The sequence below is a fragment of the Erpetoichthys calabaricus genome, chromosome 2, assembly GCF_900747795.2.
Source record: "Erpetoichthys calabaricus chromosome 2, fErpCal1.3, whole genome shotgun sequence".
NCBI lineage: Eukaryota > Metazoa > Chordata > Cladistia > Polypteriformes > Polypteridae > Erpetoichthys > Erpetoichthys calabaricus.
In genome coordinates this window covers 260,884,550-260,902,736 of record NC_041395.2, presented here as the reverse complement: position 1 = coordinate 260,902,736, position 18,187 = coordinate 260,884,550, and the positions used below count along the sequence as shown (strand labels likewise).

Sequence of the window (18,187 nt, the reverse complement as noted above, 5' to 3'; positions counted from 1 at the left end):
ATACCTCAAACCCACATTTCTGTGCATGTGGTACAACTATAAAACAACTGCACACCTAAGCATCTAAAGGTCTGAAGAAATCCCATCTCAAATACTCACTTTCAGGTGCTGATGCAATCTCCTTTGTGTGGAGTCGACTTTGCATTTTAATCTAACCCATTACCTTATCTAGGCCAAGTCTTCATCACATAGGACACGACAGGACAAACACGTACCCCTTTTTTTCTGCATCACCATCTAGCACCCAGCGACAACCCCCAGAAACAAATTCAAATAGCCCAATTCAGAGAGTGAAAAAAAAAAATCAATCAAGGTAAGCATACAAGCATTAGGCCACAAGTTTAGATCTTGCTTAGATACCTGTTGTTCAGGCAAGATATTCTCTGGATAACTACACGTTTAATGTTGCTAACTGTCAAATAAGGCCATTCTAGCAGAGGCGAAAAGTAACCATTCACCATTAAGTAGAGCATTATTGATCTCCAACCAGACAAAGCAACGTTATTTTACTCCACCTTTAAATACCTCATCCAAACCAGCATATCATGGTGAAACATTAAAGGGGCCCACTTCATGTTAAACCATCAGAAAAAAACGGATACAGGTTAAATCCAAGTCGAATCCATCTTCCTGGTATCTCCTTTTGTTTTTGCTGACAATTTCTTTGATGTAGGCAGCCATGGCCATCATAAGAAGTTGCTCTATTTTTCCTTTTGTAAAGCGATAATATTGTCGGTTCCTTAGTCTCAAAGGCTATGTCCTTTTGCCTCCTTTATACTCGCCGTTTTGGTGAATCCTGCTCAATTTCAGTCAGTACTTGGTAGGATTAGAATGGCTGCTGCGGGATCTCACAAGAGGGCCTTACTCCACACCGCCGGAGGCCCGCTTCCACAAACCTGCAATTTCTAGGACAATCCTCCAAGCAAAAAGGCTTATATTCGTCCAATCCCCGAACCGTAATACATTAAAAACGGCCCAAGTCTCTTGATCTGCCGCCGCCGCCGTGATTGAGACCAAAAAAGCGGAGAGAAGATCTCTCCTGCGCTTCCAGAGTCAGAAAACTGTGTCACACACACACAAATATACATTAAAATTAAAAAGGGAAAAAATGGGCGCTCGCGGTCTTTCTGCTTAAAAAACAGATCGTTGAGTACAGCAGAAGAAAAAAGCTGACAGCCTCCACCATAAAATTAAAAGAAAAACAATTTAAAAACGGCCTTTAAAAGTCTCTTTGTTGAAAAATTTCTGTCTATGATTTCCCTTCCTTTTTCCGTTCGCTCCAACAAAACTCTCAAACTTCCATCATGGCTTCCGAAAGAGAGAAAAGACAAACTGGGTCTACAGTTCGTATTCCTCCGCCATGCGGAAATAGGGCCGATGTGTCCTAAGGGATGGGGACAAACGAGTAATAATAATAAATAATTTAAAAGGTGCAGAATGCTTTCAGTAGCCTCAGCTGGTTAGAGCATTTTTTGCAAAAAAAGATGCATTTGTATAAAGGAGCAAGTCATTCACTCAACAAATGACAGCTAATATGGCGGAAGGATACAGCCTTACCGCAAAGAACAACCGCCCCCCCACACTCTCTCTCTCTCTCTCACTCACTCACTCACACTCACTGCCTGAGAAAGGTCACGTGCTTCAGTAATTGGGGAAGTTTCCAACATTTAATTTAGTTCTCGATTGGCACGAATAAAGAATGCTTGCCATCCAGTAATCGTAATTTGCGATTAGTTTAACGAAGGCAGGGAGGCCAGAAAAGGCATTCATTTCCACTCTAATTTTGATCGGCGCTTTAATTTGTTTTATTCTGATTTTTTGTAGCGCTCTTCTGTTCGAAATGCACAAGGAAAAAAAAATCAGATATTTCGAACAATGAGCGCCAGCAAGTTGTTAAAAGTGCTTAAGCAAGCAAAAAAGTCAGAGCTGCCTGGCTGCGTAACCCTGCCAGGCGTGTCACACTGCAAAGTTTAAAATTCTTTCATCGTTTCATTCGAGAGTCCAAGACCCCGACGTGAAATCCTGAAGGCTATGGATTGCGTGAAGTGGGCGGGCCGAATTAGCAGGCACCATCTTTTTATTTCTTACTTTCTACATTTTAGTAAGCGATATGGAAATAAATCCTTGTACCATAGCGACACCTTCCGTTTGGCATACTCGTGCTCTGAAAGCCATTTTAGTGTTCGACCCCAATTCTCACCGGTCATGCCTAGTGGGCTGGACTGAGGAGTCACGAATAGAAGAATGTGGAAAGAGAACCTCAACGAAAAGCAGGCTCCGGGCTGTGAAAGAAAACCGTATTAATGATCAACAGTGAAGGAAATAGAATATTGTTTATGATATCTCTGGGGCCACCTCTTTTTTTGTATATCGGTATTCTAATAATATCTGTCACCCGATAGTGTGAACGTGATCCTGTATTTATTTTTAATAAAGAGTGCTTTAATAATACGAGATTAAATGAAAGTGAACAATAACACGTTTGAAATAGTTTATGAAAACAAGAATTTGGTAACACATAACAGAAAATAAATGTAAAATTGGGAAAGAACAGTAGTAAAAATTGCAACAAACTGATCGTTAAAAAATGGACCTTAGCACTAATGAGTGAATAGACTTCCTGAAGTATCCTGCTGGCATAATTTCCTTTTCTTCATGGTACATTAACCATCCAACTTTCATTTTTGTAATTAGAATATCTATCATCAGACCTACTTTATTCACTCCCGGGTTGCTGCAGCCACAACCTATCCCAACCTCTCATTCACAAGGTGGGAATCAGTCCACCCCAGATCACATACTCTCAAATGCATCTGTATAGTTCCAGTTAGTCTAATACACACATGTCCAGGATGTACAATAAAGTTTTGAGTGCACACTGTATTACTTGGTTATTGGGAGAACAAGGAAGTCCAATGAAGACAGTGGAATGGAATTTAACTCTAGTCCCCTGTAGTTCTAAGAAAAGAGTGCATCATTATCCTGCTTCATTTTCTGAAGAATAATAACGGTAATGAAGATACAACTATTGTTAAAACTACTATTAAAGTGATAACAAACAGCTAATCTTTATTTAACATAGCATCTTTTTCTAACAAAATCATCTAAAGGACCTTAACAAGGTAAACAGTACATGTGTATAATATTTATAGTTGTCTTTTGTAAAATACAGTTTAAGCTTTAAACTATACATTGTACTTATTCTCCTTTACTACATTCCACCAAAATTATCGGTTTAATGACATTTTGGCGAAGTTTTAACTTGAAATCACATAATGGTACCCATGTTTGTCGGGCATCTGTAATCTGGCTTTCAGAGATCTTTTTTTTTTTGTTAATTGATGACACAGCCATCATAACACTCATCAAGATTGCTAATGCTACTGCTTACTGAGGGGAGATTGAGCAGTTGTCCCTTTGTTTAGAGCCAATTTAGAGCTGAACATGTTCAAAACTGTGGAGCTGACAGTGAATTTTAGGAATGGCCCCCAAATCATACTTAATAATAATGTATCAGTTGTGGAAACCTTTATGTTTCTGTGATCCATCCATTATAAAAAAGGCACATCAGTGGATGTACTTCCAGCAACAGCTAAGTGAGTTCAGTCAACCACTGGAGCTGCAGTTTCAGTTTTACATAGCAATTATGTAGTCTGTTCTCACCTCATCCATGATAGTATAGTTCAGATCAACAAATATGACAAAAACGGGCTGTAATGGAGAGTCAGATTAGCCAAATAGATCATCGGTATCAGTCTTCCCACCATATTACACAACCCATATTATTCCAGCATCATGAAACAGGCAGGGAATGTCATCAACAAAATACTTTCATCATCCTGGCCAAAATCTCCTTGAACTTTTCCCATCAGCCAGGTGCTACAGGTAAACTACACCAGAACAAGCAGAAATGAGAACAATTTCCTTCCACTGGCCATTAAGCTAATAATTAGACTCTTCCTGCCTAGACTGTCCCCCCCCCATAACTTGGAATTATTTTACATTTAACATTCTTTATTTATTTAGTATTTCTTACACTGCCTTGCACCATGTGGGGCATATGTTTACCTTCTTGTTTTGTATTGTTTATGGTGTGTACGTATCAATTATGTGTATGTATATAATGTAACTATAAATGAGTCGAAAAGAAAGAAAAATACAATCAAATCCCTTGCTTGCATGCATACTTGATTCTGATTCTTACTTCCTCCCTTTAATTGTATTTATTTTGTTCTTAATCTTTCTACACAGTTTAAATGCAAATTAATCTGATGCCATCTGCAGGTGATGAATTTTTTTTTCAGTATTAAGTAACCCAGTATACTAATTAAGCACCAAAAGTTTATTTTTGCCTTGTGTATTATTTTATCTTCAAAGCTTACATTTTATTTAAAAAAAATAGTAGTTTATGTGCTTAGTTGGTCTATTCTACAAATGTACACCTTTAGAACTCCCTTCTAAAAGGTAACACAATATCCAGCTAACTCTCTTTATGTGATCTGGAAGAAATTAACAAAACCCATGCATGGAAACTGGTGGTCTTTGTATTTTTATAGTTTTGCTCCTGTACTCTTTTAGAATCTTTATGCATCTACCACCTTTAAATCCTAATTAGACCAAAAATGGGAAGATTTAGAGGTCTGAAATTTGGCTGAAAAATAAAATGTGTTAAGCCGCTGATAGTATTACTGATTTTATTATATTTCAAACAAATATTTTATTTAGTGCCTTTTAAAGTGTGTACCATAGCAAAGAGCTTTTCAGCTAATAAGATAATCAAAACACAAAATATCCCTTGAAATGCAGCACTCACCCTCACCAGAAGGAGCTTGACAGTTTATCTGACAGATTTTAAACAGTAACTTTGAAAATGAGAACATTACAACAATGTTATTTAAAACAGGAAATTCAGCCCAACGAGCTTGCCAATTCTATTTTCCTAGATTCTTAAATATCATTTATACACATCAAAGATACTCTGCATATAAGATAACAAATCAGGTTTTAAAGTAACAAGAGGTTGAATTGGCAAAATTAAGTAGAGGTTTCAAGGTTAGCAGACCAAATTAGTTTATTGTAGTACAGTATAGAGTGTGGTGGTGATAGTACAAACTTACAGAAGCGCATGAACTGTGGAAAGTTGTAAATAAATAAAAAAAGCAAGTGAAAAAGAACCTTCAATCTTATAATATTACAAAAGATGGAGTCTTACAAATAAACCTAAGTAAAGAGTTCTAGAGTGTCGAAGGCTCTAATACTGTAATTAAGTAACTGGCATGAGCTAAAAAATGGGCTTCTGAAACAGTAAGAAGGCCAGTAGCAGAAGTTTTCAAATGCCTGTGAATAGACTACTCATCTGGAGAGTTGGAATAAACAGTAAAAAAGTTATAAAAGAAAATTAAAGATATATATAAATATGTGTGTGTGTGTATATATATATATATATATATATATATACAGGGTATATATATATATATATATATATATATATATATATATATATATATATATATATATATATATATATATATAGGGGAAGTAATACATATATTAATGCTCTGTTTTTTCTGTTATTTTGGTGACATCATTTAATCTCCTTTTTATGAATTTATGTTTTATGGGTACTGCAAAATTGTGCATTAATTTCTTATGTGCACCACCATTTTGGATTTTGATTGGTTAGATGCTAATGGTTTCAGGGTATGAGCTGCACGCCATGTGGTTTAAGGAGTGGCTGAGGTTCATAGCAATATAAAGGAAATAATTAATTTGTTTGCTATTTGGTCCTTTGTTTGGTTGATTACAAAACCTATAGGAAGTACTGTAAATAATAAATCATTATTTGACTGAAGTGGACCTTTTTTGTGTAGGTGAGCTGTTTTTGGTGACAGAGCACTGAGATGCCCTCTGGTGGTCACTATATATATATATATATATATATATATATATATATATACTAGCAAAATACCCGCGCATCGCAGCGGAGAAGTACAGTGTTAAAGAGGTTATGAAAAAGAAAAGGAAATATTTTAAAAATAACATAACATGATTGTCAATGTAATTGTGTTGTCATTGTTATGAGTTTAGATAGATAGATAGATAGATAGATAGATAGATAGATAGATAGATAGATAGATAGATAGATAGATAGATAGATAGATAGATAGATACTTTATTAATGCCAGGGGGAAATTCACATATTCCAGCAGCAAAAATATTAAATTAAAGAGTAATAAAAAATGCAGGTAAAAAAAAAAAAAAAAAAAAAAAAACACACAATAACTTGAATAATGTTCAACGTTTACCCCCTCTGGTGGAATTGAAGAGTCGCATAGTTTGGGGGAGGAATGATCTTCTCAGTCTGTCAGTGGAGCAGGACAGTGACAGCAGTCTGTCGCTGAAACTGCTCCTCTGTCTGTTTTGCTGTCATATATATATATATATATATATATATATATATATATATATATATATATATATATATATATATATATATATACACATACACAGACACACATAAACATATATATACATATACATATATACATATATATATATATATATCTACATATACACATATCTACATATACACATATATACACATATATATATATATACAGATACACATACACATATATATACATATATATATGGAAGAGAAGGTCTGTGATACGGTTTGCATATTTGCAGTTGGAGATCCACGAAGGGAGAAAAAACGAATCACGTATCATAAAATAGTTTTATTCCTGAGCTTTCAACCCCTATCAGGGGTCTTCATCAGAGGATAATGCTTAGACTTACAAGAATCAAAGATCAAAGGCAATATATAGCAACACATTCAGTTGGGGGTGTGGGTGGAGGTGACTAAGTCAGTATGATATACTGTAACAAAACGAGGCTTTGTCCACCTCTTGAACCCTCAGGTACCACTCTGATGACCAGGTGAACGTATAAATATTCTTTATTTTATTATTACACGGTGCACAAAGCACTCTCCACACCACTCTCATATAAACAATAACTCTCTCTCAACAAACCAATACCTCCTCTCCCAGACACTTCGCCCTCCTACCTCCCAGCTCAGCTCAGTGTCTGGGCTTTCCCATAGTCCTTTTATATCCCCTGACCCGGAAGTGGTTCCTGGCAAAACCCACAAGTCCATTTCCTTCCGGGTCAGGGTAAACAGTCCTCTTCTTCACCTCGGGAGCACGTCGTTCCTTCCGGTCACGTGATGCTGACGCACTCCCGGGTTATAGGGCACACAAGAGCCCACTAGCCCCCCTACAGCGACTCCCAGTGGTCCCCAAGGTATCCAGCAGGACTGTGTATATAAACTACAAAGTCCATAAGGCCCTGCTGGAACTTGGGGCACCATCATGCTGTCCAGAGGGCTCCTCCTAGCGGCCTGGGGGTGGCGACCGGAGTCTGTAGCCAGTCGTCCATCACAATACACATATCAATACAGTAATCCCTTGCTATATCGCGCTTCGCCTTTCGCAGCTTCACTCTATCGCGGATTTTATATGTAAGCATATTTAAATATATATCACGGATTTTTTGCTGGTTCGCGGATTTCTGCGGACAATGGGTCTTTTAATTTCTGGTACATGCTTCCTCAGTTGGTTTGCCCAGTTGATTTCATACAAGGGACGCTATTGGCAGATGGCTGAGAAGCTACCCAACTTACTTTTCTCTCTCTCTCTCTTGCGCTGACATTCTCTAATCCTGACGTAGGGGGATTGAGCAGGGGGGCTGTTCGCACACCTAGACAATAGGACGCTCGTCTAAAAATGCTGAAAGATTATCTTCACTTTGCTCCCTTCTGTGCAGCTGCTTCCTGAAGCGACATGCTGCACGGTGCTTCGCATACTTAAAAGCACGAAGGGCACGTATTGATTTTTTGATTGTTTGTTTTTATCTGTCTCTCTCTCTCTTTCCCTGCTCCTTACGGAGGGGGTGTGAGCTGCCACCTTCAACAGCTTTGTGCCGCGGTGCTTCGCATACTTAAAAGCCAAACAGCCCTATTGATTTGTTTGCTTTTCTCTATCTCTCTGACATTATCTGCTCCTGACGCGCACTCCTTTGAAGAGGAAGATATGTTTGCATTCTTTTAATTGTGAGACGGAACTGTCATCTCTGTCTTGTCATGGAGCACAGTTTAAACTTTTGAAAAAGAGACAAATGTTTGTTTGCAGTGTTTGAATAACGTTCCTGTCTCTCTACAACCTCCTGTGTTTCTGTGCAAATCTGTGACCCAAGCATGACAATATAAAAATAACCATATAAACATATGGTTTCTACTTCGTGGATTTTCACCTTTCGCGGGGGGGTCTGGAACGCAACCCCCGCGATGGAGGAGGGATTACTGTATATATATATACACATACATATACACACATACACACACATATACATATATACATACACACATACATACATACACATACACATATATATATATATATACACAAATACATACATACATACATATATATATATATATATATATATATATATATATATATATATATATATACACACACACAGACACATATATATACATATATATTTACATATCTACACATATATATACATATCTACATATATATATATATACAGTATATATAGACATACATATATACATACATACATTCACATATATATATATATATACATATTTCCATATATATATATATATATATATATATATATATATATATATATTTCAAAATCCCCGCGCTTTGCAGTGGCGAAGTACTGTTTTTAAATTTTTATTAAGAAGAAAAGAAAACCTTTTTAAACTGAGGGAAAATATACCAATAACAATTTGTTAAGGATCTGTTTTTTTTGTGAAGCTGTCTTTACACAGCTTCTCCGCTGTTTTATAAACGAACGCCATATAAGTCCGTCCTTTCTGCTTGCTTCGCGGTTCTGTAGTGGTTTATTGTTTGTCTATTACGATTGTTTTTATAAACGAACGCCATATAAGGCCATCCTTTTTCCTTGCTTTGCCAAGGAAGCAGCCTTTTTATTTAATGCACGGGTTCTCCGTTGTTTCATTGTTCGTTTATTACGATTGTTATAGTTGTCTTTGTATACCACGTTGTCAGTTGAGCACTCCGGTTGGAATATGACCAAGCCGTGGAAGCTTACTGTTGGTTTTGTAGGTCTATGAACTTAATTTATGCCTGTATGCGTCAGTCGCTTCATATTCTTTTCGTACCTTATCAATTGTGTAATGTGTTTTTTGAACAGGTTTGATTCATCGAAGTGATCACTCGTGCTGTGTTCAGTCATTTCACGTGAGCCGCTCTCTTGTGTGATGTTGCGATGTCCACGGCTTTATTTAATGTTAGCTAAGACCCAGCACTTAAAAGTTTCTCGCTACAGCAATTTTAACTCTGTTTCAAAGTGATCCAAAGTCTCATTTATACCTCGTGTCTTCTCATTAAACTTGTATCTCGCGAATATGGTATTGCAAACGGCAGGGGGAGCGTTTCTATGAACTTAATTTAAACTTACGGTTTACATATGCGTCACGCACTCGCTTCTTATTGTTTCGCTGCCTTCTCAATTGTGTAATGAATGTTTTCTTCAGCGCTCTTTGTGGCTGTTCCTTGTTTTCAGTTCACGTGATTACGTAGGAGGCGTGATGACACGATACGCGACTCCGCCTCCCACGGCCATCGAGCTGCACTCCATTACAGTATATGGACAAAAAAGAGGTTCCAGTTATGACCATTACGTGTACAATTTCGAAATGAAACCTGCCTAACTTTTGTAAGTAAGCTGTAAGGAATGAGCCTGCCAAATTTCAGCCTTCCACCTACACGGGAAGTTGGAGAATTAGTGATGAGTGAGTGAGTCAGTGAGGGCTTTGCCTTTTATTATTATAGATATGCCTATATATATATGCCTATATATATATATAATATATATATATATATATATATATATATATAGTATACATATATACATATATATATATATATATATATATATATATATATATATATATATATATATATTATGACAGATAGGGGGTGCTGTCGTCCCCTTGAACCCTCAGACACCACGTCAGACACCAGATAAAAGTCCAAGAAATGACTTTATTAATAATAATAATGTGCCCAAGCACCCTCCACTCCACAATACTCATAAATCAATACAATAATAATAATCAATCCTCTACTCCCAGATGCATTGCCACCCTTCCTCCTGGCTCAGCTCAACCCTGGGATCTCCCACAGTCCTTTTTATAGTTCATGGATTATTAAGCACTTCCGGGTTAGGTGAAAACTCCTCTTCTTCATCCCGGAAGTACGCCATTTCCTCTGTCGCTGTGACTAAGACGTACTTCCGGGTTATAGGGAAAATAGCAGTCCCTGCTCCTTCCTGCAACGTCCCCTGGAGGTCCCCATGGTATCCAGCAGGGCTGTGATGTAAAACTGCACTGTCCATGATGCCCTGCTGGAACTCGGGGCACCTCTATGTTGCAAGAAGGGCTCCACCTGGTGGCCTGGGGGTATTGGCCGGGATGAACGGCCGGCCATATCCCACAATATATATATATATATCCATGACATTCATAGTCTGAATCACAATCTGATTGTATGGGTGGTTACCTACCAAGTAGTGCTTGTGGTTGGTCTGCAAGTCGGCAAACATCCACCACGGTGCCCTCTTCAGTTGCGAGAAGCGACAGTGTTTCACCCTAATTCTTACCCCGATCTACTGTCAAATAAACGAACCACACACCATGGCGCAACATAAAGAGGCTGATGTCCGAGGTTTGATCCCCAAGAGGGGGTGCAGTGAGTGTGTACGCCTGATGAGCCCAGAATTAGTGTTGCGTACTCTCTGCATTATTTGACAGTAAAACTATGCAATATACATATACATATATATATATATATATATATATATATATATATATATATACTAGCAAAATACCCACGCTTCGCAACGGCGAAATACTGCTTTAAAATTTTTATTAGAAGAAAAGTAAACCTTTTTAAACTGAGGCAAAATATACCAATAATTATTTGTTAAGGATCAATTTGTATACTATGTTGTCAGTTCGGCTCTCCGGTTTTAATATGTCTAAGCTGTGCGCTGAGCTTACTCTTAAGCATGCAACTTATAGTTGGCCATGTGAAAAGCAATCTTGCCTCAAATCAATGGCAACCTTTTGTAGGGTCTGTCCCTGAGACTCATTAATTGTCATTGCGAAGCACAGCCTTACTGGAAATTGGAGGTGTTTGATTTGAAATGGGTTTCATCGATAATTTCGCATCCAGTTTTTGAGAGTTTAAACATTCATAAACATCAAAGTGTCCAATACTCAAATTGTCACCTGTGAATCTAAGATGTTTAAGAGGCATTGGCAGTTGTCCAAAGGTGTAAAATATTTGGCCATTTCGGTACAATTGAAAGCGACAACTGAACAATTCAACGGCAGCCATCAACTCACATGCAGAACCATAGGTGAAGGGCTTAAGCATTTCAGTCTTATAGTGCTCCTGTGTAGTATAATTATCTCCTGTACCGTCATCAATCCACACCTTGAACCTGTCCCAGTCATTCAATACATAAGACACAATGTTCCTCTGGATATCAAGAGTGAGCCTGATATGGCCGTGCAATATGTAACACAGAGAATGGAAAAGGCAGTCGCCATCTCCGGGCATGGAAACCACTCGGTAAGTAACAGTTCTTTGATCGATGGTCATCACCTCGATAGACATGTTAATGGGAGTACGGTTGGAATGATAAAGGAAATGGGTACCTGAACAATGTAAACTAAGTCTAAAATACCTACACAATAACTATAATCGTAATAAGCGAACAATAAAACAGCAGAGAAGCTGTGGATTAAATAAAAAGGCTGCAGTTATCAGCAGGGAGACGTGAATACCGTGGCGAAGCAAGGAAGGGAATGAAGAGACCGGAGCGACGGACGGCCTTATATAGGCAGGTAGCCAACTACATGGGAGGCATGGGGATGGGGGACCCAACGTCGTCTCACATGGCAACCAAGCTGCAGGCTATGGACGTATATATGTACGTGTTGGGAATCCGCGTACCAAATTTCTTGAAGATGGGCCCATTACTAACAAAGACCGTTGGAAAGTTCAATATGGCGGCTAACAGTGGCATCATACCACCGAAATAAGTACGTACATCGGTTTCGGTTAGCGCAGGGAAGCTGCCTACCAAATTTCATGAAGATGGGGCCATAAATAAGAAAGTTTAACATGGCAAACCTTGTCGACCATTATGACCATTACGCGTAGAATTTCGAAATGAAACCTGCTTAACTTTTGTAAGTAAGCTGTACGGAATAAGCCTGCCAAATTTCAGCCTTTTACCTACACGGGAAGTTGGAGAATTAGTGATGAGTGAGTCAGTGAGTCAGTGAGGGCGTTGCCTTTTATTAGTATAGATATACTGTATATACTGTATATATCTGCAGTGGATTGGCACCCTGCCTGGGGTTTGTTTCCTGCCCTGCGCCCTGTGTTGGCTGGGATTGGCTCGAGCAGACCCGCCGTGGCCCTGTAGTTAGGATATAGCGGGTTGGATAATGGATGGATATATATATATATATATATATATATATATATATACTATAATATATATATATATATATATAGTATATATATATATCTATATATATATATATATATATATATTTGCAGCTGGATATCCACAAAGGGAGAAAAAAATGAATCACGTATCATAAAGTAGTTTTTATTCCTGAGCTTTGAACCCCTACCAGGGGTCTTCATCAGAGGATAATGCTTAGACTTACAAGAATCAAAGACAATATATAGCAACACATTAAGTGGGGGGGGGGGAGGTGACTAAGTCAGTATGATCAAGGTGGGGGGGGGGGTTTGTATAGTTTATTTATTATGTACATGTTCTTCTTAAGTTAGCATATGCTGGATTTATGTCCAAGTGTCTGTTGATGGCGTTTTCATTTGATGGCCAGGGATCCTGCCGACTACGCTAGTGCGGCAAAGGCGCTATATAGGCGTCAACCCGACACAGACCGACAATGGAGGCACGTGTAAAATAAAGAAAAAGAACTTTTATTTTTCTTCAGCCATGGGGCACGTCTTCCCCGTGTCCCACAGGCCCAACACAGTTCCCAAAAACAACAAAGAAAAAAAAACACACCACAAAACACTCTTCTTTCTCCTCCACTCCTCCAAGGCAGCTTTGTCCTCTTTCTCCCGACTCTGGCACCCTGAGTGGTGACTGTCGGCCTCTTTTATAGCCCACCCGAAGTACTGCAGGTGCTCGTTGACCTACTTCCAGCTGCACCTCCGGGTGTGACTGCATTCTCGCCCAGATGGGCTACTTAGGCCATGCAGCTGCCCCTGGCAGTGGCCATGGAGCCGTACAGGAATGAGGTCCGGAGTTCCAAGCTATTGGCCCCGATGCAACCAAGGGGGGCTGCCAACAAGTGTTCCGGGGGACGTAGTGTGCATCCCATGACTGCTCCCCTGGATCCAGTCTCAAAGGGGCGTCCCAACTGGGCATGGGTCCCGGCCATCTGCCACAATATATATAGATTCGCTAGATGGTGTCTACCCTGCAGCCTAGAGGTGCCCCAGATTCCCGCAGGGCATCATGGAAGATGGAGTTTGGCTTTACAACCCTGCTGGGTACCCTGGGGGCCACCGTGTGACGCTGCAGGGAGACGAAGGGATTTTTGTTTCCCGTATAGCCCAGAAGTACTCTCAAGTCACGGGGACGGAGGAACAGAAGTACTTTCGGGCTGAAGAAAAATGTGATTCTCCATCTGACCCAGAAGTGCTGACAAGTCACATGAACAGAAGAGGAGAAGCACGGGTCAAGGAGTATATAAAGGACTATGGGAGACCCAGCAAGCCGAGCCGGAGTTGGGAGGGAGTGTGATGGAGCTGCTGGGAGGAGAGGAAGATTATTGTGTTTGATAGTGTGCATTTATTATTAGTGATTACTTGTTTATGGAGGTGGAGGTGCTTTGGGGCACTTTGAAGAAGAAAATAAAAATACTTCTTGGTGTGTTTAAACCAGTATTTGCATCTGTCTGTTGGGTTTCACGGGGCAACAGTGCCCTCAAGTGTCCACTTATTGACAATATATATATCTATATATATAATTCTCTAAGCCGCTGCTAGAGCGGCACGACACCCATGAAAGCACGCAGGAAGGAGCCATCTATGGATTCTCTAAGCCGCCGCCAGAGCAGGCAAGACACCTATGAAAGCACGCAGGAAGGAGCCACGCCCACCAACTCTAAGACCATTGGATACGACGAAAACTCGCAGAGCCACGCCCACCAACTCGGACACGACGCCTCGGAAAACACGCCGTCATTTCTGTTTGTCTGTGCTACAGTCCGCATGCAGCTCTGAGCCACATTGACTTTTCGGTTACGACGCACAACCACGTGCAACATCACAAACTGTTTTACATGCTACATACAGCAATTCGCATCCACGACAAACATGCGTCTTCTTAGATGGTCCTGCAGGAACACGGAAAACGTTTCCCGCCCACCAAAGCAGGACCATGTAAGAAGAGGCATGTTTGTCGCGGATGTGAATTGCTGAATGCAGTGTCTAAAACAGGTTGCGAGGGATATCCCATGGGATCCTTAAAACAATCCTTTAAAACTGAGGTTAAAACACAATGAAGGAAGCAGTCTTTAAAAACCAATAAGCCTTGTGCCTCTGTTTCATTAGCGTCTCATCTGCTTCACCGATGCAGGCCCTGCAACAGTCGAGACGCTCTTTCAGCAGCTGACCTTCTCTGTGTCTGACTCCACTATAGGCTGCAACAAAATTATGAAAGTACGGGCGCATTTTTTCACACAAGCTGTGTGTGCGGGTGTTAGTTAATTAGTTACTCGAAGGATTTCATGATGTAATATGCACAAGCGGTAACACTGCAAAAGCAGCCCAAACCAGAAAAGACGGCTGGCAAAAAGTGGCCGACAAATTAAACGCGTGTGCATTGTACTTACTGAAAGCAGCGTTACGGATTTTGCAAATGTTCATTTTTTTCCCTCAGTATGCAGTGTGTAAAACAGTTTGTCGCGGATAATTTGCCTTTTACTATTACACAAAGACAATTTCCTGTTAATACTTCGTTACATTGATATAGCTGTGTTCTCAGTATTCAAAGCGCTATCCACACAGGGAGGAACCAGATAGATAGATAGAAGATAGATAGATAGATAGATAGATAGATAATAGATAGATAGATAGATAGATAGATAGATAGATAGATAGATAGATAATAGATAGATAGATAGATAGATAAGATTAGATAGATAGATAGATAGATACTTTATTAATCCCAATGGGAAATTCACATTGAACCAGGAAGCAAAACCACAATCTTCCACAGTCTCCTTACTGCAAAGCAGCAGCACTACTACAGCGCCACAAGGCAGTTAAAGAATACACCGGGCTAGATTTTCTTATCACTTCTGTTTACAGAGATCAGGTCGTAGATAGCATTGTTACAATGTTACTTTTCTTGGTGGCTTATTACATTATACGTATGTTTCACATGTTCATTTTTTCCCCTGTGCTTAAAAGACATTAACAAAGTGTTTCTCAACTGTGACTCCGGAACATCCCAGTACGCAAGCTATATTAAGCGTCAAAAACGAAGACTCGCTACACCTAATCTACAAGTACTGACACTTATCCCTACCGACGAAGTAACTTTCACCAGTGTGGCCTTCTTCGTCACAGACGATCCCGGTTTCAGTCACGGACAATTATATGTTGCTCTCTCCAGAGGTCTATCTTTTCATTCACTCAACAGTGGTATCCACAAACCCACCCCATTTGGACAACTGTGTCGTTCAGGAAGTGTTCACCCATCAATACATAATTATGCGGCGTATGCTACGCCACGGGTTGGCTGGTATATATATATATATACAACATATATTGTAAGAAAGGCGCTATATTGCGCCCAACCCGGCACAGACTTGACACAGGAGGCATGTATAAAATAAAAAGACTTTTATTTTTCTTCAGCTGGAGGGCACGTCTTCCCCGTAATCCCTCCAGCCACAATACAGTCCCAAGCACTAAGCACTGAGTCACCACACTCTTCTCTCTTTCACCACCACTCCTCCACAAGCTTTGTCCTCCTTCCACCCGACTCTGGCCTCTGAGTAGTGGTTGCTGGCTCCCTTTTATTGGGTACCCGGAAGTGCTGCAGGTGGTTGATTATCAACATCTGGCTGCACTTCCGGGTAAGGCGAAACCACTGCCCAAAAGGGCCCAGCCACTCCTGTTACAGCACACCCTGGCGGTGCCTGCGGAACCCCACAGAGTTGCACAGAACTCCAATCCCCATGAAGCCCTGGGGGAGTCCGAGGCACTGCTGCAACCCAGGGAGGCTGCCATCTAGCGTCCAGGGGGAGATACTGGGCTTCCCAGCCTTGTCCACCTGGCAGATGTGGTGAAGGGGCGTCCCGGCCCGGCATGGGCCCCGGCCATCCGTCACATTATATATATATACAGTATATATAGTGAAGCCCAGTGGCACTCCAGCCACCTTAACCCCGACATAGACAGGCAGAAACACAAGTTTTCCACACAGCATATGTTTATTCCCATGGGGAAGTGCTTTTCTTGCTCCCACAGCAGCACAGCACAAATAAACAGGACCAAAGCCCAGTCCTTTTCTTCTCTTCTCTTTCTCTCTCTTTCGCCGCCTCCACTCCTCTCCTGGCAAGCTTCGTCCACCTCCTCCCAACTCTGGCTCCCCGAGAAGTAATGGCAGGCTCCTTTTATAGTGCTCCAGGTGTGTGGGATGGTGGAAGCCCAACATAGCAGGGCTATGCAGGCTCTGCAGCACCCCCTGGCAGCACCCACGGAACCCAACAGGGTTGTAGCAAACTCCAGCTGGCAGAATGCCCTACAGGAATCTCTCCCGCAGCCCATCCACTATACAGGCATTCCAGCCGGGCAATGGCCCCAGTCATCTGCCACAATATATAATACAGTATATGAAGAGTTGGGGCACCATCCGGTTATCCCTGTATTTTGTGAAATAAATGAAAAATAAAAAATTACAATAAAAAATTGAGACATTTTACCTGATACAAGTCTATGTACAAGACTGACTTCTTCAGGTAGCGGTGGCCATTATATGGGTTCTACCAAAGATGTGGAGGTGTTTTGGTACGAAAATGAGAATGTTTTCAGGTGTCCTTGTCTCTATGATCCTCTGGTCTGCAGAAAAAAAGAAAATATGTGAATGACAGCACCCTCTTATGTCCTGAGACTGCCCCCCTACTCACATATGTGTGACTATATATATATGTATACATATATGTGTGTGTGTGTGTTTTTGTGTGTGTATACAATAAATAGACCCAACACAACTCTGGGATCAAAATAAAGGATTTTTAATCCAGCCAATTCAATTATAACAATTAACACAGCCAATATACAGATTTTAAGTTTTCTGTCTGTCTGTCTCTCTCTCTCTCCAGTGAATGTTGCCTGCTGCCTCTTGACTCTGACTCCCTCAGGTATGGTGGCAGGCTCCTGTTAAGCTGGACCTCAGAGTACCTCAGGTGGCATGTCATGGCTTATTGGAAGCACTTCTGAGTCATATGGAAACCAGGGCAGTCATCCCCCATCCCGGCAGAGCCCTCTATCATCACCCAAGGACCCATACAGGGCTGCACTTCTAGACTTCTATTCCTCTGGGTGTCTACACTGATACTATTGGCAAGGAACACTCTTGTTATATCTATGGACAATAATATTGTACCAATAAAAAGGAAGAAGACGGAGACAGGTTCAAGGTAATAAACTTTAACAGGTCCTTTTTTTAGATTATACGTTGCACAGTCTTATATTTTATGTCACTTCCTTTAAGCTCCCCAATACCCATAATTCCATATCACTATGGAATCTCCAAAGGTCCAGACTACAATATACTACATATTCCTTCCCGCTTAAAATTGTAAACTCGACTAACATATAACAAACAACATCTGCTATTAAGAACAGGAAAATAAACATGAAATGAACACATACTGTTATCCATGCAATTACATTCCAACAAAGGAAAAGAGGATAAATGACCTCAACATCCTGCTAACATAAGGTATTATTTTGTGCCTTTATCTCCATATACATATAGTTAGTTT

General features: G+C 40.3%; 1 protein-coding gene across 1 annotated transcript in view; it reads right to left on the bottom strand.

The window, feature by feature from the left end:
• Nucleotides 1-1,345, bottom strand: part of ptenb (phosphatase and tensin homolog B) — a 125,765-nt gene extending 124,420 nt beyond the window's left edge. Inside the window, exon 1 of the mRNA XM_028795428.2 lies at nucleotides 603-1,345. Within this exon, the coding sequence (XP_028651261.1) occupies nucleotides 603-690 (88 nt within the window). The 5' untranslated portion in view covers nucleotides 691-1,345. The remainder of the gene's footprint in view (nucleotides 1-602) is intronic.
• Nucleotides 1,346-18,187: the final 16,842 nt, after the last annotated feature.